Source organism: Pleurodeles waltl, chromosome 5 (genome assembly GCF_031143425.1).
Source record: "Pleurodeles waltl isolate 20211129_DDA chromosome 5, aPleWal1.hap1.20221129, whole genome shotgun sequence".
NCBI lineage: Eukaryota > Metazoa > Chordata > Amphibia > Caudata > Salamandridae > Pleurodeles > Pleurodeles waltl.
Window position 1 is genome coordinate 464540614 of NC_090444.1, and position 26619 is coordinate 464567232.

The following is a 26619-nucleotide window of genomic DNA, read 5'->3' on the forward strand; positions in this document are numbered from 1 at the left end:
TATCTCGTAATAACAGAATATTTCATCTAAGAACAGTATTATTAGTATTTATTCTTTGTTCATTATGTGTTTACAAATTCCTACCTTCATCTTTTAGGGAGGAGATGGATCAAAAGTGGTCAAGCTTAAAGATGGAGTGAATACTATTTCAGTAGAGGTGACAGCAGAAGATGGCACTGTTAAGTTATACGTGATAGAGGTGACGAAGCTAGCAGCAAATGCTGCCTTTCTTCAAGGACTGGCATTAACAGAGGATATTCAACTCGTTCCACCATTTGCATCCAGCGTATATGAATATACATGTATGTCTTTGAGATTCTTTCAGTTATTGTTTTTTGCTTTTTTTGCATTGATTCCCAATTTCGATATACAACTAAAGAGTTCCATATTGTTTCCCTGATTGAGACCAAGTTATATTGTGCCAAAAAACAAATTTGTACTGGCAGTGTTTGAAAAAACTATAGATTTCTGAACGTTCCTTTGTGACTGCAAGATGTGATACATTCATTGAAGACAAATCCACAGCTTCTGTACTGTCCTTTACTTAACAAGCGGCTAAAAAATCAGCCAGTGAAAGGATAAATCCAGTTGCTCACCTCTGCCTTCATCTACGTGACCATTTGAGCATTATAATAGAGCCTTCATAGAGAATTCATAATTCTGCCTAGAAGTGTGAAGCTGCCATGTTTTCAATGGTACTCGGACAGTTACCTATCAACAAACATTCTAAAACAGAAATGGTAGTAATTTTTAATGTTAATCAAATTAGTTGCATTTGGAAAAAGTGAACAATTTAAACTACCCTAAGAAAAATCTCATGCTCTATTTCACAAGTAGATTGTGTGGAGAAGAGACATTAACTTTATATATCATTAAACGATTAATAGAGAATAACCGATTGTAGTCTGGAGAAGGTGATGTGGGCAAAAAACGTTAAAGGAAGCAGTCTAGGAAATGTTTTTTTTTTTTGCTTCTGGATATGGCTTGTTGCCTTACCCTGCAACGTCTAAACAAGACCTTGATGTTGAATGCTACCATGCGAAAAGAGAACCTTGAATTCTGAAGAGTTCTCTGTAAGTATTCTCAATGGCTAGAACACAATGCATTGGCTAAATGGCGTGGCACGTGAGTTTATTATTGAGGAGAAGTCTATCTAGTAAATGCAGAAATTAGAGAGAAGATCTTTAAATTTTGTATAACCCAATTTTATTGAGTTTTCCATATGCAGGTACATAGTGGGCATTATTTTAACTGTTATTCCAGTGGATCTAGATCTTAGGAAGAACCGGCCTGATGTGGTCCTATTTGACAGTGGTAAGCAGATGGCACATGCACAGCGGCTCACTGGGCACTGCAGTACAGTAGTTGCTAAACACAGCAACGCCCTCCTCCAAGTAATTTATGATCAGCTAAGGACAGAATACATCTTAGCAACAAAGCGAAAAGAAAAACTTAGTTTGAGAGAAAGGGGGATGATCAAAGAGGCAAAAGCGAAGTTCAAGACAGAGAAAAAAGCAGGGCGATAGAACAGTGTGAGACATAAAAGTAATCAAGTATTAGCAAAGCCTGTGCTAAGGCATGCACAAACGTGCACAGGCAGTTTGTACCTTGTCTCTGCACAACGTGCCTCTTTCTGTGCCGCCTGTCTCTTATTATTTCTCGAGCTGTCAGTGCTATTGTTTTGTCTTCACCAGGCTTAGGATGCTCCTACCACTTAAAGCTTCAGTAATAACTGAATGAGGTGCGTTCAACCAACAATGGCTGAAAAAAGCTGACCAAAGCCATTTCTCTTTGTTCTATGTTAGTGTTGTGGTAAAATGAGGCTTGCTGGAAGGCCAGAAATGTCTGTAGCCTTACCTATAAAGGGCAACTTGCTATCCTATGAAGAAACAGTCTAATTCTATTAAATAATATCGCTGATATGTTAAAACTAAAATTGAAGGCACAAAGACCCCACCACCTCGTTTTTCTACACTGCTGCTCAGCAGTCTCGGATACGTGTTCGGGGCACTCTTGATTTTCCCTTTCCCTACCTGAAGCATGGAGTTGTGTATTTTAATTGTTCATAAACATTGTAAAGCACAACGTTGGCACAGCCATGGTGTTCTTCTAAGCATGGACTACTAGGCTTCACCACAACAGCTCCAACCACCAGTCCATGCTCTTCACAGCTGTACTGGGCTGTGGGGCTGTTTTTCAACTGCTCAGATGCAGGCCAAGCATGAACTTCTATACTTCTTTTCCTTATGTGCCAAACATAGGCGATACCTATATGCTGAACCAGGCAATCCCCACATCTTGAACAACCACTCTCCTCATACAGTGCAGAGTACCCTGCAGATTGAACTCTGTGTTCCTGACCTGCCTGTCTGTTGGTTCTCTTTCTTTTCCTTTTCCTCGTACTTGCCACCTGCTCAGCCCTTCCCAGTGTAAAACCCCGAGAGGTGTGTACACGGGGACTCACTGCCAAGTGGTCTCTCTGCAAGAAAGCGCCCCAGGGAATCTGGTGCACAGGTGATCAACCACAGACCCAGCACAAGCTGCGTTGTGATAGTCATACCCTCATTATACCATTTTTCTGTGATTGTGCCCCAAGATATGCAGAGCCTCCTCTTGGAGAGTGATATTGTGAAACAAGAGCTTTTTCTGTTCACCATGAAGCTCTAGAATCATCAGTGAAGCACAGGATGTCTCAGACCCTGGAATTCCAGGAATGCAGCTTCTATGCCAAAACGAATAGTGCTCCAAGGGATCTCTGAACCCCAAGTGTCGGGGTAGGCAGATCAGAACAACAACTAAATGAAATAGGGATCGCAGGTTCAAACTTGAGGCTTTCCAACGTGTGCCTGTGGCATTTTTAGTAAAACGATGCTCTTTGTTTCTTTTACCAATAGGCCAGGAGACTGAGCATTCCAGCTCTCAGGATAACCATGCAGCCTTAAATGTGATCTACCCGGGATGAAGATAGCCCCTGCAGGTGATGTGGGATTGGAGTGCGGGGAGTGGGGGGGTAACCTCCTGGGAGTCAGAAAGGGGGATAACTGGGGTAGGCCTCTCAGTCCCTTTCAAACGCACAAATGCAGTTGGTTACTGATGCATTACGAATCACACAATACCCATTATAAAACTCATCGTTGAATTTTGCAGACCATTTGGAAAAGTCAGGCACACATGTTCATTGCACTGTCCTCAACAATGAGTGTTCAGCCTAACTATTGAAGCGGGTGTGGAATACCGAGGATTGTGATTGAGCATCTACTTGGATCACCACTTGCTGGAGGACCATCTGATCCTAGCAAGCATACTGTATTTTAGATAAAAAAATCTATTGAAATGTACAAGTAGTAAAATCTATGAGTAAAAATACCCGAGAGCAAAAACAAACGCAGTAACATAATATAGCCTAAAAATGCCATGTGTGTATATGTGCGTCTGTCCTAAAATTATGAGGGTAGGGGAGAACAACAACCATGGTCAAGATACTTAGAGCAACCACTTTGCTTACGTTCATAATCTGATAGCACCTAGGACATTGTGCATCTGCTCTATTTGGAAATGTGTTGAATGCAGATATGCCTTTCCTTACCATCTGCAATATCATACATTTACAATCTAACAATTCCCTCTGACAGAATACATCAATCCGATCATGGAAAAATTAAATAATACATCTATTGACATATTATCTCTTGTCCACTCTAAAACATTCCTAAAACCAAAAACGTGTACCAGATATTCATAGTATACTATGACAGTATGACAGTTGCACAGAATATATCTTTCCCTTTTTTATAGTATCACTTGATTGCTGTAGTAAATGCCAAAAAGCAAAGGCCAGAAGTTACATATTTAATGCAATTACACAATGGAAATCTGCAACCTACAGCGGAATCAACAAAAGAGATAACATGGCTAATCTATACCGAATGTAGTTTTGTACAAGTCCATGAAATAGATATAACTGAAGATACACACAGATCAGCTGAGTTTAATGTTAGAACACTGTTCCGAATCATCACCGAAAGAAGCATGTAGTAATTTCAGCCAGGTGGTGACATCCATTTAAGAGGCCGATTCCATATTCTTATGCCAAGTGCTGCATCCTGAGAATAACTACCCAGACATAACGAAAATGAGCGATTTTTTTCAGCTGACTTGCAGATTTTAAAAACTATTCAGTAATTTGCTATCCCCAGGTTTTTCAACTCCTGCATTCAGCAGCTCTTTTGTAATAAGACTAGAAAAACAGAAAATGTGCCTCTTATTCTTCTTAGCATGACCAATGATAAAGATTTAATTGATCCAATTGGATTAGTAAATAATGCTGATGGTAGAGTGCCAAAACAAAATTTAACATTTAACGTCTTGGCTGAGGTTCAATAAAATCTAAATATCACACATTTAAATAGCAGGAATGCCTAAGTTACTCTGCAGTGTTGAATTTCTTTAGGTCTTCCTATCGACCCAATTCCTAAAGGCTGATTGTAATGACCTGGGGTCGTTCCAATATTGATCAGTTCCAGGGCTGTTCAAATATAGTCGGTCAATAGTAACCAAATGATCATGAACATATTTAGAAACACTTTCCTAGGAATCTTTATCCATTAGCAAGGGTTCCCCTTTTTTGCAAGTCGTGAACATATTTAGTACATCTTAATGTATCCACTCCATACAGGCGTAATACATTCTGTATAGCAGTTCCATAAGGACTGAGTTCCACTATAACCCAGATTCACACCCAATGAAGACGTGGTCTTTCATGGACACCATTGTTGACATATTTATATCATTCCATATTTTCTATCCATAAATAACATCTGATTTAGATTACACCTTGTATATATCAAGCTCAAGAGAATATTTGACCATTACTTCTTTTGAGCGATCAGCACTGTTTCTATTCTAATTTTGATTTTTGAATATTTTAATAATGACTTCATAAGCCCCATGTCTTAAGCAAACAGTATCATTCACCATCCCTTTTACTGCCATCATCTCTGACTTAAACATACAACATTCTCAATCATGAATTGTGAATGGATATGAGAATAGTGCTTCAAATAGCATGTTTTGGAGACAAAGGATCTTAGTGCATTTAACACCTCATTATGCAAGCATACAAATATTGGCATCTGGGTGTGAGGTAAAAATATTGTCCATTGCTTGCCTTTTTTCCCAAAAGTGTCCTGAAGCAGACCTTGAACTTTTACACCCATTACATTATATAACATAAATGTGCGTTTTTCAGATTCTAAGCATTTTATTATGTCAGCTAAAGAAATCATATTCTCGTGTAGGAAACAGAGGGTGCAATCAAATGTAATTTCTATCACCACACCATGTGTGTGTCGTCAGGCCCTCACTTTTCTTGCCTTTGACATATCAATCAGGAGAAATTCTGTGAATGGTCATCACTCAGACAGTGTTGCGTTCACCACCTCTAGCACAGAGAACCACAAGCTGAACCATGATACACAAATCACACAATTAAAAGTATTTTTGTTTTAGTTCAGATGCATTGACAAATAGTGCACCAGGATGTACAGCAAAGTTAACTGTGCCCCTCATTAGCTTTAAAGGCGTCAAAGCTTTTGCGTCACAACGATCTCTATTTGGGTAGGCCTTGAACTCATTTTACCCCTTGCCGAGCGACAGTGTTACCTGTTGACCAGTCTCATTTGTTCAGCAACACTAATACATGACATTATCGAATGTCGGAGTTTGCGGAATACCAAGGTGGTCTAGTCTGGATTCAACTTCATGCATCTTTCTTCCACTAACCTACACTCTCTGCCCTTTTATTTCACGGTTGCTAGTTACTTTCATTGCTACTTTTCCATTTGTCACTGTTTTTCTGACCTTCTCTTCCCGCTCCTTTTCTCCTTTTCTGTCCTTCTATCTCGTGTTCAGGGACGAAGACTGATGATGAATAATGGCTCCCGAAAATGAATGTCAGTGGGTTCCACCTTCAACTAACTGCTCAAACTAGGAAATTTGTGTATGTATTTTCACAGAAAAAAACAGTTAAAGTAATGTTATAGTTAGATGTTGGAATGAGACCCAAGCTAACCTTAAAACCCCACAAAACAATGATGTTGAATCAACACTTTGAAACACTTGTAAAACCAGGAAGCAGCACAAGCTGATGTGTTAATGAATGCTTCTTATTTTGAAAGTGGGAAGCACAAGTGTCCTGGATCAGAAGGACTGCCTGTTTAGGTCAAAATACATTTGTGATGAATGACATAAGTGTTTGATTGGTAAGGACAGGAGGAGGATCACTAGGGATGTCAATCACAGGACTGCTACTCTCCACCTTCCTCTAACATAGAGTACAACACTAATATCTTAATTAAATTAGAAACATAGCACAACTGAAAATGCAAGTCTCTTAATCTCACACAGTCTGCAGGGTTTTGGTAGCAAGCCTTATGGAGGGGGGGCAAGAGGAGTGGATTACCACAAAAAGCATTAAGGACATTCTGTTTATGTGCAGTTTAAGGTCACACAACCAGACCTGGCAATGGCCAATAGGCAAACAAATTAGAAGCTTTCAATCTTATCACCACGTACCTTCCTCTTTTCCGGTGTCTTTGCTTGGTAAGTATTCAGCTTAGGCTACAGATTTATGTTTTGGATCATTAGAGAAGTCATTTAGCTTGGGTAGACATTGCTGATCTGGATGGCATTTTTAAAATTGGCGGATGTGTTGCAGTGATGATGTAATATTTCAGGCACCATAAGACCTATATACTTCATTTTGGTGTCAAAACATAGGTTTTGGGGGTCAAGTAGTCTTATAGAGACAGAAAATAACTCCTCAGAGCAACCCTTCAACCATTTTCCACAAGTTTGTGGTGAGGAACAGTTTCACGGTGGTCCATTATTTTTGAATTTGTCATCTCTCTGAAACCATTGCAAATAGAAAGGACCTCATAGTAAACTAGCTGCCATTGAGCAACATTTCACTTTTGTGTGACTGACCAACAACTCCCTTGGCGCTTTTCTGTGATCTCTGATCATCTGTTCCAGTTTCATATCTGGAGCCACAGCATTGAACATTCCCTTTCTGTCTTTCAACACAAAATGTTTTTGGATGGATTTTCTGTAGAGGTATGTTTTTTTTACCTCTAACTTCTTCAGTCTTCCCAAATACCAGGACCTCAGGTAGTTTATGCAATCTAATTCATGAAACACAGTAATCAGTGACTCCACAGTCTTCACGTGCAGCTCCCAATCACCTTCCCGATCAGCATGAACCAAGTTTTTCACTAGAGCTATCATGTGTAAAACATTTCCTCAGTACTTGCAAAGTTCTGTTTTTTTTTTCACATTCTTGGACAATCTCTACAAACTTGGTTTTCGAGCTTTCTGATTTTGAACTGAGTGTATTGAACATTGGTTGGCTTTGCATTATGTCTTTTGAATGAAGTGCACCCTGTGCCTCGTTCACTTCTGAGATAAGATACGCAAAACCTAATTTGTTATTCTTTTTCCAGAAAGCATTGTAATGTCATGTTTCGATAGCCTCAGATATGGTGAGCATACCTACCTTGTAGCGAATGAACATGATGAGTTCCGCTCAATACTGACTGGCCAGTTTTGCTTCCAAAGATTTCAGCATGAATATGTACATGGTCTATGCCACATCCACTGAGATGACTTCCTGCACACCGCAACACAACTTTTGTCATGTGGAAAATGGCCATTATTAGATAAAGATCATCAAATTCTGCTGTATTGCTCAATAAAATGTCAGCTACTATACGGAAAACACCTTCATCGCAGAAAATTGGCAGGATAGTCTGGTCTTCAAGCTGAGCACACACACACAGGCTTTGGAAGTTCTTTAGAGCTGTGTATACTGTTGCGTAGTTTGTGACTGGAGATGGTGTTACTGGTAAAAACCCAACCTTCTTCAGTGGAAAGGCATTTTGGGAGATCTGAGCATGAATTTCAGCCCACAAAGGTACTGGCTTTTCTTCATCCTACAGTCTGCACCGAATAGGCGATATAATGAATTCAGATAATTCAGCTTTGCTGACCGCAGCATCAAGTAGAAGATGATACCATGTCCTCAGCCATTTTTTTAACTTTCTGATTGTCAGGGAAGTGCTGTTGTCTTGTAGTGACTTTGCACACGTTGGCAAGGCAGGTAGGTTATAAGTTTACAGTTTTGTTTGTTTATGCAGACAGCTGACACAGTGGTACAGTCAGTGGTACACAAAACTAGAGAGACGCCATTTTGGAAAATGGCCGAAGGGTTGCTTTTATTTTATGTCTCTGTTAGATTACTTGACCCCTCAAACCTATGTTATGACACCAAGATGAAGTATATAGGTCTCATGGTTCGTGAAATATTACATTATCACTGCAACATGTCCAACATTTTCAAAAATGTGGTCCAGAAAAAACGGCCTAGATTAGCAATGTCTACCCAAGTGAAATGACTTCTCTAATGATACAAAAACACAAAATCAAAAATGAATATCTCTGGCCAACAATTTGTTTACAGAGGTTTATCAATGGGCGAGGATTACTGGTGCTGGCTTCACTTCTCACTCAACATTAACTTCCTGTGTTCTAGCTCTCAGGCTGTAGGCTGTTATCTTCCACCGGGGTTGGCTCTGCTTCACAGTAAAACAATGAATAGACATAAATTACTAAAAAAGTGAACAAATGATGCACCTGGTGTATTTGTGCAGGCATTTTATTCCTAACAGGACGCTGCTGAATATTGCCTAGCCTAAAATGACAAATGAGATGAGATAAAAATTTATTGGCATGGCTCTCAACCCAGCAACAGAACAAATGCTTGCCCGGACACCATTTGTAGCAGGTGCAGCATTTGGGCAGGGGGGGAGCAAGAGTGGTTGGAAGCAGCAGCACTACCCCTTCCTCGAAACACAACAAAGGCCTATCAGGTGAAAATTGAGGAACTTGCAGAGATGGGAGTATCACTAAAGACCCTTTGCCCTCCACCCAACAACAGAACAAATGCCTACAAGGAGTCCAAGCATGACCAGTGTGCCATGTGTGCCCGGTGCATCAGGATGCCCCCACCCACAACACTAGCATTGCCTTCTGGGACCCCAATTCCAACAGGCACACACATTCTTGCACTATGAGGGACCATCGGTTTAGGGGCATCAGCATGCCTTCCACCCTGGAAACAGATGGAACAGAGCACACTTAGGGCTAGATGTATCAAAGATTTTTGCATTCGCAAACGGTATGAATCGCAAAAATTCCACAGTTTACGAATGCAAAAATGTCTTTCAGAATGGATGAAAGGCATTCACAGTGCAATTTCAAGGAATCGCTAAAATAGCAATTCCCCGAAATTGCGACTCCATTTAGGGAACCGCAGATTGCGATTCCCTAAATAGGTAACTGCAAATAGGGAATACCTATTTGCGATTATGAGTGCATATGTATCATGCATTTCCAAAATGCAAATTTTTCATTTAGGAAATGCAATTGCCACTAACTGAAGGTTGGTGGAAAGCATGTGCAATTTTAAAAAATGCATTCCAAAAGCATTTTTTAAAATGACATGTATCGCACAAATGCCCCTAGCGCATGTGTGCACTTTACATGTCCACAAATATTCTTTGGGGGTGCATCAAAGGGGGCGTTAGGCCCCAAGCATCCTGAGATTTGCATTACCTAATTGGAATTCGCAAAGTCGGAAATGCAAAACCATTTGCACCTATGGGCCTACAGGCCCATAGAGATGAATGGAGTCCCATTCCCTAATTGCGATTCTCTAATAGCAATTGCGATTTTTAAGAAATCGCTATTTCCGAATCGCAATTTTTATACATCCCATTTTGCATTTCTTAAATAGCGATTTCTAAAAATTTGCTATTTAAGAAATGCAAACCAGGAGCTTGATACATCTAGCCCTTACTCTCTATAACCAGAGTAGTGCAAAGTAGTAGCAACAGGCACCCTGCCTTTAACAGGCCTAGGGAGATGCGACCAACCTCCCCTGTGCACACCACGCTACTGTGCATTACTCCACTCTACGCCACTGCACTCTACCCTACACCACTCCACTCTGCACCGCTCCACTCCACTGCACTGTACACCAATGAACTCTAATCTGTTATGCACCACTCCACTCTACAATACTGACCTCTACAGCAATGTATTCTATGCCACTGCACTCCACACTGCTTCACTCTACTCTGAAAGGATTTAATCTATGCCACTGCACTCTACGCCACTGTATTCCACTCTGCACTATTCCACTCTACAGCACTCCTCTTGACGCCACAGCACTGTAAACCACCACTGCACTGTATGCCAATGCACTTTACACCACTGTACTCAGAACAAATACATTCTACGCCACTGCACTGTACTCTATACCACTCTATTCAACTCTGCACCACTGTACTCTACGCCACTGCTCTCTGCGCCACTTTATTCTGCACCACTTTACTCTATGCCAGTGCACTATTCTTTACTATGCACCACTGCACTCTACACCATTCCAGTCTAGGCTACTCCACTCTACTCTACTCTGCACTACTCTACTCTATGCCCCTACTCTGTATCACTCCATTCTACCATGCACCACTCCACTCTACTCTGCAGCACTCCACTCTACGCCACTTCACTCTATTCTGAAAATATCACTGTACTCTATTCTATGCTGCACCACTCTACTCCACTGTACTCTACGCCACTCTACTGTAAACAGCTGCACTCTACCCAATGTAGACTACACCTCTTTACTCCAATCCACTGTTTGCCATTGCGTCTACGTCAACTACTTTGCACCACTATACTCTACTCTGCAACACTATACACCAATTCACTGCACTGTACACTACTATACACTATTCTGCAACACTACTCTACGCCACAGTACTCTATGCCACTGCTTCCTAAGCCACTGAACTCTATGCCACTCTATTAAACTCTGCACCATTGTACTGTATGCTACTGCGTGCTCTCTACAGCAGTTTAGTCTGCAGCACTCTACTCTGCTCCACTGCAGTGTACACCAATGCCCTCTACACTACAGCACTCTAAGGAACTCTACTCGACTGCACTCTCTGCAACTGAACTCTACGGCACTGTACACTACGCCACTCTTTACCTTTGCGCTCTACATCACTGCACTCTACGCCACTCTGTTCTACTCTGTACTCTGGAGTACTCTACGCCACTGCACTCTAAGATACTATTCTGCTAGATTGCACTCTCCACCACTTAATTCTGTGCTGCACCACTGCCAATGCACTCTATGCCACTCTAATCTACTCTGCACCACTGCACTCTGTGCCACTCTACTCTACAGCTCTGCACTCTATCCTGCACCACTCCACTTAACCCTGCACACTTCACTCTACTCTGAAACAATCTACTCCATGCCACTGCACTCTATGCCACTCTACCCCACCCTGCCCCAACCACTCAGTGCCATTGCACTTTACACCACTGCACTTTACACCACATTACTCAAAGCCAATGTACTCTAAGCCACTACACTCTTTGACAGTCTACTTTGCACCACTGAACTTTAGGCCACTTCACTCTAGCCCACTCTACTCCACTCTACAACACTCCACTCTCTCTACTCCACTCTGACAGTCTACTTCATTGTATGCCACTCCACTCTGCAAAACTCTGCTTCACACTATGCCACTCTATGGCTCTACAACGCTCTATGCAACTCCCTCTATGCCACCACATGCCACTTTACTCCACTCTATTCTGTGACAAACTCCTCCACTCTACTCCACTGTACACCCTTCCAGTACTCCACTGTTAGCCACTCAACTCTGACACTCAATGCCACTTCACTCTATGATACAGTACTCCTCTCTACGCCATTCCACTCTACCACACTACTGCACTATATGCCACTTCAATCTATGACAATCTACTCCGTTCGATACTACTCTACAACACTATTCAACACTCTCTATGTCACTCCACTCTACACAAAACACTCTATGCCACTCCACTCTATGACACTCTACTCCACTCTGACACTGTACTTCACTCTATACCACTCAACTCTGACACACTCTATGCCCTTCCACTCTATGACAATCTACTCGCTCCATGACTCTCCACAACACTATGCCACTTCACTCTACGTTACTATGACACTCCACTTCTCTCCATGCCATGCTACTCAACTTTACACCACTCCACAACTGTCTGTGCCATGCTATAACACCCCACTCTACTCCATGACACTTTACTTAACAAAACTCCACGCTATTCTCCTTTACGTCACTAACTTTTAGTTAAAACATATTGGCAAAGTCAATATCTTTGTAGTTGCTCCTCGTGATAAACTCCATTGATCACCAGTTGGGTGCTTCTCTCTTCCGACCTCAAAGCACTTTGTAACTACAAAGATAAAATACTGTTGGATTCGGAAGCTTTTTTGGTGCACTTTTTAGCTCAAACTCAACCCAAACTAATTTACATGAGCACCAGTTACATTACACAAGGTAGCATTATTTTCGTAGGCCCGGGGAGGTAAAGGCCTTCATTATGAACACGACGGTCGAAACCGCCGTGTTCATGCTGGTGGTCAAACTACTGACCACAACGCCTCCGGATCCCCGTCGGCCGTATAAAGAACATTCCTGTGGGCTGGGGGGCGGGAACATTGTTTCAGACCGCTGGCCCACAGGAACGCCTGGCTGGGACATTGACCGCCGCCTATACCTCTGTGCGGCGGGTGCAGCTGCACCCCTCGCGCAGATCACTGCCTGCGCGATGGTGCACTGCACAGGGGCCCCTGCACTGCCCATGCCAACTGCATGGGCAGTGCAGGGGCCCCCAGGGGTGCCCTGGTGCACCCCCTCCGCCAGCCTTTCCCTGGCGGGGAAACCCACCAGGGAAAGGCTGGAGGCTTAGGGATCATTATCCAAGGGGCAGCACCGCTGCCCTGTCGGATAATAATTCCGACTGCCGCCAGGCTGCCTGATGGAGGCAGCCTGGCGGTGAGTGAGGGCTGCCTATGGCGGCCCTCATAGGGTTCATTATGTGGCGGTGTGGCCCGCCATGCCGGCTGGCGCGTTTTCCGCCACCACCGGCATGGCGGGCCAAACCGCCATGATCATAATGACCACCAAAGTGTTTTTCCCAGAGTCACAGTATGTTGAGCTAGGACCAAGACTCGAATATGGTTCCCCAGTTCCAATGTCAGCAGCTCTGACCCTTACGCCACATCCTCTTTTTATTCGAAGAAGATTTTAAAAGCATCGTTCTCAATACCTACAAATCAGTGTCTTATGCTCAAATCTTTTTTTTAAATTGCTAACCAGCATGCAAGATCAAAGCATTCATTTGAACCCAGCTAAAACCGGTCCCAAGCAGGCCATTAAGGAAGTTCCAATACTATTATTCCAGTCTGGAGGAGACCTGCGGATAATAAACAGACTAAATTCATCAATAATTTAATCATAGATTATGTCCAAATAAACACTAGCACTTGATGCAGTGGCCATTAATGGGGCAAGCGTCCACCCGCTTTCCCTATGACTACATATAGCCTCTTGTATATAAACATTAAGGACTTCAACCCAATAAAACTCAGTCCCAGTACCTTCAAATTTGAAAAAAGCTATTAAACACTTTATGACACAAACAGCATGCTTACATTTATTTGTATGTAACCAATGTTAAAGATTTTGCTACAATACATCATCCCTAAGCACTTTTTTCACATTGCCCAAGACACAAATGTTACACTAAAATAAGGGTGATGATCTAATTATCCATTTGTAATGCTTGGTTATATTTTGTCTCCAGTGTTCATAATGCAGTTTCTGAAGGTTGAATTCGGTTTCTCTGTCTGTTTTTATAGCTAAAAAGATTCATAAAAAGAAGTTTTTAAGAAGGAATTATCAATATAATTGCAATTAAATTGTTACTGTGCATTGACATTATAAGCTTATTATTCAAACAAGGTACAGTTAAGGAAAACGTCAAGGGACAGTTAAGGTAAAAGTCTGACTTGGGCATTTTTAATGTTTATAGTATTATTTTTAGTAATGGAAGCACAACTACTATGTTTTTTTGGTTTCATCCGAGCAACCTGATCTTCCTATTGATGGGTTGTTATAGGTTTAAATCAGTTGAAATCACAAGGCGGAATACCTAAGCAGTGTCCATAACTGTCTTTAAATTGTTAGTTCCACATGACATGAATGGTGTTAGTCATATTACTACTTTACTTTCTTGTGGTAATAATTTTCACTTCAAAGATCTTAGCTTTTTTCTTGTTATCAATATATGGGTAGACTAGAACGTATAGAGATTTTGTTGCTGTTGTGCATGTAATTACAGCTTACTGGGTTTACAGCATGCCACTGTATTCATAGTTAGGGAAAGCATCTGCAATCGTCTAATTACTGCACATTTTCCTTGTTACCAGATACTTTTAAATGATGGTGTAAATGTGGTATTCTTTCAAGAATACATGCACTTCATTAATCTTTGTCATTGTTTTTACATGTTTTTTGAGGCTACGTTTTTCGAAATAGATTCGCTTCCTGGAATAACCTTTGATTGTCCATTGCTGTGTTAGCCTATTCTGCTTCCTAGTCTTACATGTGTTGAGTCATCTCAAATCTTCTGCTTTAAGAAACATATGATGACAAAGCCTTTTTCGATGCTACTCGTCTTCCAGTTGTGAGCCACCTCTGAGCTTCTTACTTTTATTCTTATTTACTCCTACTGTACTGTAGTATAATATTTAGTTCTATGAAAAGTGCCTACATTTACCTCTGGATGAAATTTCCTTATGAGCCCCAGACAGTGTTTTCTCCTTCCTTCTACTGTATTTTAATGCAAATGTTGAATTGTATTTAAAGTGCCCAAACACCTCTGTCTGCTTGGGCCTACATGAGATTGTTAAATAAAATCAGTGATGAAAATGTTTTCGTATGTGGGAAGTCAGCAAAGTAATACAACTTCTATTCTTCTCTGTTACTACAGAAAGTTGGTTAACATAAAAAAGTGGCTTTTGCTTGCAGCATAAAAGAAAAGTAATTTTAATATTTAACATTTTACACTGAAATAGGTACCTCATAATTCAAGATTTCACCTGGTATTTGCTGTACTTGGCATCACCATGTGTCAGAGCACCAATGTTGTATTACACATTCTCTTGTTATCCTTCCCTTTTAATATTTAATTTTATTTTGACCCTTGCTGGTCAGGAACACTCTGACAATTGCTTCTTTACCTAAAGTTGGCCACCATGTTTTTTTAACTGTTTTGATCACATACTTGCAGGTTCTGCTCCATACTATTGCAGCACTGTACACATGCAGCCATTGGTTCCAGATAGTAAAATGAAGTTGGCAATGAATGGAACAGAGGTGATCAATTCTATACCTTTGTCAATTGGCGATACAGTCATAGAAGTGGAGGTTTCGTCTGCTGATGGCACAAAATCCCAGGTATTTTGGCAAAATAAATATTATGTGTCTTTTCTACTGTTGGGTTAGTAAATTTAGAAAGGGAAATTAGATTTTAAATTCATGATATATTTATAGTTGGATTTATGTAACCACAAATGTGCAGAAAAAACATGTTTCAGAGTCTGTCAAACATATGAAAGGAAAATACCTGTGGAAGGTGTAGCCTAAACACTTATAGTTGGGAATTGTAGCCGAAAAAAATATATGCTTGCTAGACCCCAAAAAAGAATGAAAATGTTAGTCAGAAAATGTATTATAGGGGATAGCCAATTAAGAATCATATTTATTGTCTAGGACATAAAATGATCAAGGGTACAGAAAACTCTGTAAGACTTAGAAAGGGAACACTTGTCTTAGAGTATCACTTGCTTTAAAGCCTACTACATGTTTAGCATGATCTGTAACTCTGTGAACTTGGCTAATGCGAATCCTGTGGGAAAAGCCCAAGGTGCCACTGTGGTCTTCTCAGCAACTCTTTCACTGTGGAGGTTAGGAATCCACAAAATAAATAAATAAGGAGGCTTGCATTAACTCTATTACTCTAGATAAAGATATTTTAAGATATTAAATTGCATGTAGACTAGTGATTATTAATGCCTAGTGTTCTTTATTAGCAAACCTCATGAAAACTAATGGAAACTAAAATGCTGGACCTTAATACATTAGAGAAATGAAGGAGTTACTGAGACCTTAATTTCAGTAATACTTCCGGACTTCTTTTCCTACCATGAAACACATGCTAGGTGCCTTTAGCATTCTTCCAAAAATTATGTTGATTAAGCACAAGAAAGAAAATAAATTGAGTGAAGGAACTCTTTTTTGCAGCCTACCCTAAGGCATTGACTCCACATTGCTAAGCTCTCCTTTGTTAATCAGTATAACCCCCTGATTGATCGCTACTTTGAGTTACAGCTAGCACTGGATGCGGACAAGCGAGAACAAATCATGCAAGGATGAGCCGGGACAGATCCAAAGATTTGACCCCATTCCCATGGTCAGAGTAGTAACCAAGCCACTGCTTGCTCCACATGTGAAAGGATGAGAATTGTAAATAAGGGATGAAATACTGTGGGAGACTGAGGCCACTCTTGTGCAGGCAAAACTGGATTTGTCTCTTTCCCCAAAACTATAATGAAGACAGAGCCTTCCTGGTATTTAGGTCGAATCAGGCTATGACCATTATTGCCTCTATAGTTCATAGCTGCCATGTTGCTGTTAGTACATTATATTTCCTATTGATGAATGACGGTGTTTTGCCCACTAATATTTAGATTACTTTTGTTGTATGATTATAATATTTAAAAATAATTTATATTTTCCCCATAAAGTGTCAATTTGTGGAACCCTGTATATTTTCAATTAAATAATCCCTAAGAAATTCGAAGACAAGAAACGTCTACAGCGGAAAGATTTCTAATCAGTTTCTTAGTTAAACTTAATGCTGGAGAATCTACAAGTCACCGCTTCAACCAGCCAGTATTGAGAGCATATCAACATTAACAGTCTAACACTGAAGCTAGGTTTCAAGATGTGACAAAATGTAAAGTGTAAGACAAGAGAAAGAAAAGAAAATCAACCTCCCTCTCTCCAGCTGTCAGTTTCTGCCGCGTGTTGTAATCCTTTAAAAATGTGTTGCTCATCCTCTTCACCCGTTATTGGGATAGCTGCGAGTTTTCACTTAGAAAAGTGTTCGAGACTCAGGTACCTGGCGAACTCGAGCTCTCTGATTTCCACAGATTACTAAACCAAAAACGGAGGAGCGCAGACAGATTAAAATATGCCTGCCCTCTGTTTTATTGACACCAAATGTTTTTTTTCATCCTAAAATGTGCCCATAGCTGGTGTAACCACTCCCTAAAACCAGGGACACTGTTACTTGTCCCGTTTTTTTGCATAGCTTTGTGAATGTGTGCCTATACGTGTGTGTGTGTGTGTGTGTGTGTGTGTGTATGTGTATGTATATACACACACACACACACACATGTACAAGACTACATATATAAAATTACCTGTGGTTTGACCTCCCACCCTGCACCACCAACCTGCCCCACCCACCTCACTCTGCCCCCCACTCTCTCTCTCTGCTGGGAGCAGACAGGGTACTGTGTTGCCTGACTGTAACAAATACATTATTTTAATTATTTCATATGTTGTAGGCGTCTGTTAAAGGAGAGCATACCTTTAACTATGCTTCCCTAGATGATCTGATCTTTGTCCCAAAAACCGTGACATTTATTTAAAATTAAGAGAAGTGTCAGGACACCGGGACAGATAAATTACTTTAATTATTTCATATGTTGTAGGCGTCTGTTAAAGTGTTAAAGAAGAGCATACCTTTAAATTATGCTTCCCTAGATGATCTGACCTTTGTCCCAAAAACCAGGACATTTATGTAATGATCAGACCTTTGTCCTAAAAACTGGGGCATTTATTTAAAATTAAGAGAAGCGTCGGGACACCGGGATCTGGTCACCCTATGTATGTAGGTTGTTTGGTGATGGAGGTGTTAAACAAAGTGTTATATGCGTCAGGAGACACTACATTTCTAGGCGGGGGAGACAGGGTCAGCCTCAGGGACCCAATATAATTTCCCTGTGGTCTTCACATCACTGACTTCAATAAACCTGTACAAACACAGAGGTTTGAAGTGAAATAGTGATATTAAAATAAACTATTTTTTTTGTACAAATTTCAGATGCAGTTTTATCAAGCACAGCCTAATGTACAGTAGGTCAGGGAGTCAAGGACAAAGTCCATGTGCAACCTGGAGGTCACAGGTTTGAGACTGTGCAGGATCTGCTTTTCATCCTTCGGAGGTTCATAACATGAGTGCTACTTAGTTGCTATGATATTAACCTCTGTATATTTCTGTTCTATGAGGCCACAAGAACATGGCTGAAAGTGCTTCATAAGCAGAGGCAGGTCTCTTGTGTATTTAGGGTCAAGCCTGCAATAGCATGCACTAGCACATGCGTCTCGCTTGCAAGACTCTGGTGTTAAGTAAAAAGGGCTTGGAGCCTGTCCATTGCTTACCATTTGTTGGTTTTCATGGAACTCTTCTTTACAGTCTTGTAATTAGTCACTGCAGGCCTAACATAATTTCCGTTCCTGTCTGTGGAGCAGGGACCAAGCACTAAATGATTCAGCTAGTGCCGGTCCGCTGCTCCAGAGGGGATTGAGGTACTATTTTGTTCTTTTAAAATTTGTGTGCTCAGTAAACATAAGGCGTGTCACTGGCAAAAAGGTGCCCAGCAGAACAAACAAAATTGCTAAGTTTTAATTTCTACAGCACACTTTCTTTTATTTTACCAAGTCTTCTTTTCTCACTTAGCACTTATGTTTTCTTTTGTTTTTGCTTGTGGGCACTGTTCTCAATAGGTGACTTATCTTGTTCTAAATATTGTAAATAGACATTGTTTCTTTCTTCTGTGTAATTTTTGAAATTACGCTTTAATACATAATCGTGCACTACACCCCAGTCCACCCACCTCCAGTCCCATCCACCCCACTCCAATCCAAATCACTCACCCCAATCCACTCTAATCCACCACACTCCAATCCTCCTAATCCATAACCAGTCTGCCCCACTCCATTCCAAAACATTCTGTCCCACTCCAACTTACCCCACACCAATCAAAAACAACCTGCCCCACCCCAGTTCAAAACAATCTACCCCACTCCCATCCAAAACAATCTGCCCCATTCCCGTCCAAAACAATCTGCCCCACTCAGTCCAAAACAATTTACCCCACTCCAATCCAAAACAACCTGCCCTACTCCAATCCAAAACAGTTTGTCCCACTCCAATCCAAAACACCTGCCCCAATCCAAAACAGTCTGCCCCACACCAATCCGCCCTACTCCAGTCCAATCCTCCCCACTCCAATCCAACTCACTCCATCCCAATCCACCACTTCAATCCTCCCAACCCACCCCACTTCAATTTGCCCCATTCCAGTCCAAAACAATCTGCCACACTCCAATGCAGCAATCCATAACAATCTGCCCCACTCCAATTCAAAACAGTTTGCCCAACTCAATCCCAAATAATCTGCTCCATTTTGATCCAAAACAATGTGCCACTCTCAGATCCAAATCAATCCGCCGCACTCTAAATGAAAACAGTCTGCCCCACTCCAATCTGCCCCACTCCAGTCCAAAACAATTTGCCCCAGTCCAGTCAACCCACTCCAATCCAGTCCATCTCACCCCAATCCAATCCACCCCACTCCATCCCAATTCACCCCACGCTAATTCACCACAATCCACCCCATACCAATCCAATCCATCCCAATCCAGCCCAATCCAATCCACCCCAATCCAATCCATTCTACCCACTCTAATTCAATCCACCACAATCAACCCCACTCCAGTCCAATCCACTCCATTCCTCTGTACTCCAACCCACTCCATTCCACCTCACTCCAATCTAATCCATTGCAACCCAATCCACCCACCTCACTCCAGCTCAACCCACTCCAATTCACCCTAATTCACCCCAGTCCAACCTAGTACACTCCAATTCACCCCACTCCATCTTAATCCACCCCACCCCACTCCAATTCACCCCACTCCACTCCACTTCACACCGATCTAATCAACCCCACTCCCATCCAACCCATTCCAGTCCAGTCCACCCCTCGCCACTCCAGCCCACCCCACTCCAATGCACCCCACTCCAATCCACCCTATCCAGGTCACCTCACCCCATTTCAATTCACCCCACTCCAATTCAGTCCATCCAGTCCAACTCACTCCAAACCACCCCACCCCACTCTACTCAAGTCCACCCCACCCCACCCCACTCCACCCCACTCTACTCCAATTCACCCGCACTCCACTCTACTCCAGTCTTCCCCACTCTACCCCATTTCACCTCACACTACCCCAATCCAATCCACACCACCCCAGTTCAGTCCACCTCACTCCAATCCACTGCACTCCATTCCACCCCACCCCAATCCAGTCAATCCACTCTAATCTACCCACTCCACTCTGGTCGAACCTATCCCACTCTACCCCAATCCAACACACCCCAGTCTAGTCCACCCCACTCCAGTTCACCCCACTGTAAGCCAATCACCCCACTCAAAAACATCCACTCTGCTCCAGCCCAACCCACACCAGTCCAATCCACCCCACTACAATCCAATTAATCTAATCAACCCAGGTTCAGTACAATATGGCAAAAACACATTGCCATAGCAAATAGCTCTTGTATAGGCAAGACCTTTTTGTCAATACTTGTTTGCTTTGCAGTTTTATATGGCAGGAACTCGACCCAAAGTTACTTGAGACCTTTACATGAGCACCTGTTACATTACACAAGATCATATTCATTTTTTTGGACACAGAAAAAATAAGTGATTTGCTCAGAATCACAGGATGTTGGGCCAACACCGAGGTTCGAACCTGGTTCCCCAGGTCTAAAGTCGGCATCTCTGGCCATAATGCTACATCCTCTCCCTCAGATAAAATACATTGAAATGTATTTTGAGAAACAGGTAGCTCTCCTAACTGGATTTATGGTCAGAAAAATACATCTAACTCGCCTTACTGTAACCTGATAATCCAAATCTCTTGTGTCTAAGTGCTCTGAAGTGGCTGCAAAGACTAGTTGGATACCAAACAAAACATGTACTAAATATGTCTTAAAGCAGAGAGGCAACAGTGGAAGAGGGAGTCCCTTCAAAAATGTTTCTGAGCTTTACTTGGAGTTGGGAGTGTTCAAACAGATACATTTTCTCCTTTCTATGGTATTTTTTTTCTCACAGACCGGGGCAGTCAGAGAAGCCTGCACCTCATGTTGCTCAAAAGTCAGCTAAAATGTAGTGGGGCAGTCAGATCTGTGCATCATGAATTGGAGCAGCCAGGGAAGGAGGGGCAGTAGTTCATGCCAGTATGGTGTGTGTTGTGAAAGAGTAAGGATGTTTGGGTCCATCTGCTTATTCCTTTTAAAGGTTGCTGAAGAGAAGTAGGGCTAGCTCTGGGCTTGTGTAAATAGAAAATGCACTGCTGAAGTGCAGTGAGAGGCCTAGGGAAGGTGTTAGGGTAGAAAGTGCCTGGTTTTCTCTGGTGCTGCCAAAATAGGGAGGCAAGCCGTTTATAGTCACATCTCTGAACCAACCTCCATTGTACTCAGGATCACAGTTCCCATAGTTTTCGTGTGCACAAAATTGGGAGGGATCATCATGATAGCAGCCTCATTGTGTGACCTGCAACATGGTCATAAGTACTTGAGGCACGGTCGCACTGAGACAGAAAATAGGCCCAGGCACCAAAAGAAAAGTGGCCCTGTTAGCAAATCTTGTAGCTATAAAAGTGGCACACAAATGCGGCATAACCAAACTTGTAAAGACACTGTGTATGTGTTTTGCAAGCAGGGGACGCCCACCTTATGTGGCAGAGTTGGGTCAATTATGTGTCAAGAAAAGGCAAATTATGTGGTTTAATGCAACACATTTTTTAATAGTATTCATTATTTTTGTCATTTTTACGCTTGTTAACACTCTCTGGGCATAGGTTGCACCTCATTAGTAGCAGTTTAATATCCAGTTTTAAAATACAGCAATAAGCAACAGAAAGGTGACCAGTCAACATTTGGGCCTTTCACCGTGCTGCAACACATGTTGCTTTGTTTTTAGTAACTTTTTAACCAGATGAGATTGAAATGTTTTTTCCTTAAAATCATTCTGCAGATTAGGCAGCAGGTGATGGATTATGTGGCAAATGCGGCAAATCCATAATCATATGCAAAAAGCACTGGTTGCACAATTGCATCATTACAGCGGCCCTGGGTTTGGGCGACTGAGTGCATGTGAATTTGCTACAAGCAATGTTTGTGGTAATATCAAGAAAATCATCAGTAAAAACCAGCCCACAGACCATAAAACTGCCCCACAAACAGCCAAACACCCACACACTGACCTGTCGGATCTGCCCTTCTGGCACATCATTCTATTCTTCTGCTATGAGAAAGCATTCTTACTGAACAACCTAGCTCTTTTGTCCTGAAGATTTCACCTCTCTAACAGGATGAGAAAATAATTTGTATATGTCTGAGATGAGCGTCCGTAGTAACTGAATCTGCGCCGTTGAAAATGGTTTCCAATTTCAGTATTTATTAACAAGAACAGAGTAAATAATAACTGATGTAAAAGGTACAGGAGCTCCTCAGAAACTGTGAATGAGAATGTTTAATCCCACACTTGTCCAGGAGATCTTTAATAACCGATTAAGTAGATTAGACCCCATTGTCAAACCTTCACTGGGGATCTTGTAAAACATCCTTTAAAATGTATCACAATCTTGGTTGTAAGTTCAGAGATACCTTTCAATTTTACACATCTGGACAAGGGGCCAGTCATGACTATAATACATCTCTACTGACAGGGAAGAACATGGAAAGAGTCTAGAACATTTACAGCAAGCATTTGCCACACTTTACTGCGACACAAAGTGGGCATGGGTTCAGAGTCAGAGGTGATAAAGAGCTGTTGTTAAAGGCCCTGGAGCCCCCCAGCAACTGTGAAGCAGCTGAACATGAAAATAATACATTCCATATAAGAAAGTTAGGACATCACATCCTGTCAGCTGTGAGAGTAATATGCCATGACACATGTACTAGTCAAAATGTCGAAATACCACAATTCCCTATTCCTTTCTCTTGTGAATAACCATATTTCAAATGTTGTCAGGTGTGTAAATCCATATGCACTATCTGGCAGTCGCTACCTCTATGGCTCTTGTATCCCTTACTCACGTTTGAACGTGTCAAGGCATTTGACACCTGTTTTTCTGAGAAAGTTCTCTAACTTAGTGCAACCTAAAATCCTCCATCGCCCAAAGGCCTTTTCTTTCATAGTGAGTGTACAATTAGGATTTCTAGCATTGCTGCCAGCAGTACGAGGACTTTGGAGAAGGTCATCCTTCCTGCCACTTTGCCCTAAACCAAAGGAGTAGACCTAGTGGTAAGTGACAACTTCAAGCAGAGCCCACGGCTACTATGATCCATTTCACAATAAAGTGCAGTTGGACAGGCTTATAATCAGGTGGATAATTCAGCCCACCATCTCTTGGTGATAAATGCAGCAACCACCTAGAGAGTCTTGGTTTTCTCCATGCCCATGTTAAGTTGTCTAAAGCATAGAGACTGCAATCAAGGGCAGTGTTTAGAACAAAAACAGGATTCTTGGTTAGAAGGTCATCTTAACTGTCACTATTTTACCAAACCACAAGAAGTGAAGTTTGTTTGTCTCTTTCTGAGAATTGGCACATAGTTTGCTTGGAATGTTTGCTGCACTCTATGTCTGATTAGAATTCATCGGTATATTATGGATCTCTCTGCTCACTCGAATTGGAAGTTAACCCTTAATCCTGGAATCTGCTTTCGTGGGATTGCGACATTAGGCACCTGTGATTTCTGAAGGTTGATCTTCGAACCTGAGACCTCTCCATAAATCAAAAGTTCCTGCATCAGTGCTGGAATAGATTGTCCCAGATCCATCACTGCGATCAGAACATCATTCTCATACATAGTCTTCTTGTATGTATCCTTGACTATTTGCAAATCCCATTTCTTTGTTCCTGCAGAAGTCTGCTGCTCCTTCAATAATGAGAGCCCATAGCAATGACAGCAGTGGCGGCAGGGGGCATCCCTGCTTAATTCCCCCACAAATCTCAACTGGCAAGGACCTTGCACCGTTTCACTAGAAGGACGCCATGGGGTATTTGTCCTTAATTCTAGTGCAAAATCAAAAGTCCCAAGCATTGTGCCCTGAAAGTGTCAATTAACTTGGTCACCTAACGATAGCTAATAAGACAACCATATGATGTTTATATAAATGCCACCCAAGTCATTCTCCATCTTGTATGTTTTAACATCATTTAGCATTTTTACCATTATCTTTCTACACCAAAAGATGGTTGCCACCCAGTCTCTACTGCCTACAGTTAGGTGTGGTCTAGCCTGTAGTAATGATAGTAGGATTGGAGTATTATCCGAAATAGCAATGTGGCCAATGTCTGTTTTGTGTATTTTGAAAATCGGGGAGGAATTTAGAAGAAGGAAGTCTTGTCTGCTATACATTCTGTGTGTGGCAGAGTTGCGGGTAGAGTGAAGAGAGTCAGGAAACTGTGAGCGTGAACTCTCTGTGAGTTCCATCTCTCCCAACCACTCTGTTCCAATGTTGAATATCACACCCGTCAGAACTATTCTCAGGGTAGATCTGCATTAACAAGGCTTAGTTTTCCCTCTACTATTATATCAGTCTGTCCATTTCTCAGTATGTGTGAAATTGCTCTGTTGCGGAACCTGTCCTGCCCCGTATTGAGTGCAAAGATGTAAGATATAGTATATACCACTGTTTCCGTTTGAGAGTCCAGGTCAATATTCATCTAGCCTCTTCTGATATTACCATGAGGACTTCACCCAGGAAACATCTCTGTAACAGAATTGCCACACCACCCATTTTTCCGGGCATGATGCTAGGTGTTGCCTTGGTGGGAACCACTTTGATTGTAGATAACACAGGCTCTCATTATGTCATTGGCGGTAAATGCCACCTAACGACACGCTGACGGCTGCCAACATACCGCCACGGTGGCGAATATCCGTTCACCATATTATGACACACACACACACCAATCTGACAGAATACAGCCACAAATTTGCTAGCCCAATGGTCAGTGATAAAGTGGCGGTCCCAACACCCATACCATTACGCCAACAAAATACGCCCACAACATTACGAATCACCACAGCGGACATTCAATGGGGGTAAACCATTGGCGGTACATACCGGCGCTCTCAGAATGGACACTCACATACAAAACAACACTACATTGGCTAATACCAAAAACACACACCTGACACCCATACACACACCACACCCACACCACTATAAAACACAAACCCACATTACCCACAACCCTTTACGAACAACAGTTACTGCCAGGAGAGTGACACTAACAGCACAGACACAACTAGACATGCACCCCACATAACACACCCTACCACATTACTCAACACACTCTCACCAACACACACCACACAACACCCATGGTACCACAGAGGCACCCCCGTTTCACTGATGAGGAGTTAAGGGTCATGGTGGAGGAAATTGTCTGGGTAGAGCCACAGCTGTTTGGAGCACAGGTATAGCAGATATCCATTGCCAGGAAGATGGATCTATCGTGGGCAGGGTGAACGCCATGGGACAGCACACACAGCTCACAGCATGGGTGGAGCAAGTCTTGGCATTACTGCATCCTCAGGGACTTGCTGGATTAGACGGAGGACTGGACACCAGTAAGTCAACATTTACTACTTATCACCCCCCATACCTGCATGCCATCTCACGCCCTCACCCCCATCACTCCACTCCATCCCACGCACTGCACCTACACATATATCTAACAACAATGCCAAGCCCTACATGCTCTACCAATGCATGGACACCCCTCCCAGCCCTGCATGGACACCCATCACTAAAGCATGCACAGCATAGGGAAACTAACATTCCCACAATACATCACCATGCACAAGCAAAAGTTGGCAGGGCAACACCAACGATAGAGGGGAAGACAGGGATGTACAAATGTCATACACATGAAGCATAACACATCACTTACATCCCCACAGGTACCCCAGCCAATGTCACTGGAGAGGAGGTGCCACGACTATCCAGTCCCCCAACAGAAGATGCCCCAGTGATGACAGCCCTCCACTTCTGCTGCTGCTAGTGGGCAGGAGGCCCCGCCACAGGACCCACAGGCCACCAGCATCCCTCCTCCTGCTGAAGGTGAACCACCCCCGCAAACGTTCCCTGCCGCCCAGACAGAAGCCAAAGACACTTGCTAAGACCACCACCAGGAAATGAGACTCTCCTGATTGTCCCCCTTGTGTCCCACTCAGTCACCTTGTCCACCTTAAACTGCCATTGCGCTCCTTCCTGTGGCCACTTGGACACTGCACGTGTGCTACAAACAGACTGGAACAATACCCTGAACTTTCCTCCATCATCACCCCATTCCATTGCACTTTTCCTTCAATTTGTTAGCACTAAAATAAACACCCTTGAACACAACTCGAATACTTGTATGTCATGTGTTGAAAAAGTGTATTTATGGAAACAGTTACATCCATTGCAAA

At 42.3% G+C, this 26619-nt stretch overlaps 1 protein-coding gene across 2 annotated transcripts in view; it reads left to right on the forward strand.

The window, feature by feature from the left end:
* The window catches only part of LOC138295763 (uncharacterized), a 460809-nt gene that overhangs the window by 69185 nt on the left and 365005 nt on the right, over nucleotides 1-26619 (forward strand). For both annotated transcript variants that reach the window (XM_069234273.1, XM_069234274.1), the window contains exons 2-3: nucleotides 98-302; nucleotides 15280-15446. In XM_069234273.1, coding sequence (XP_069090374.1) covers nucleotides 98-302; nucleotides 15280-15446 — 372 coding nt within the window. The remainder of the gene's footprint in view (nucleotides 1-97; nucleotides 303-15279; nucleotides 15447-26619) is intronic.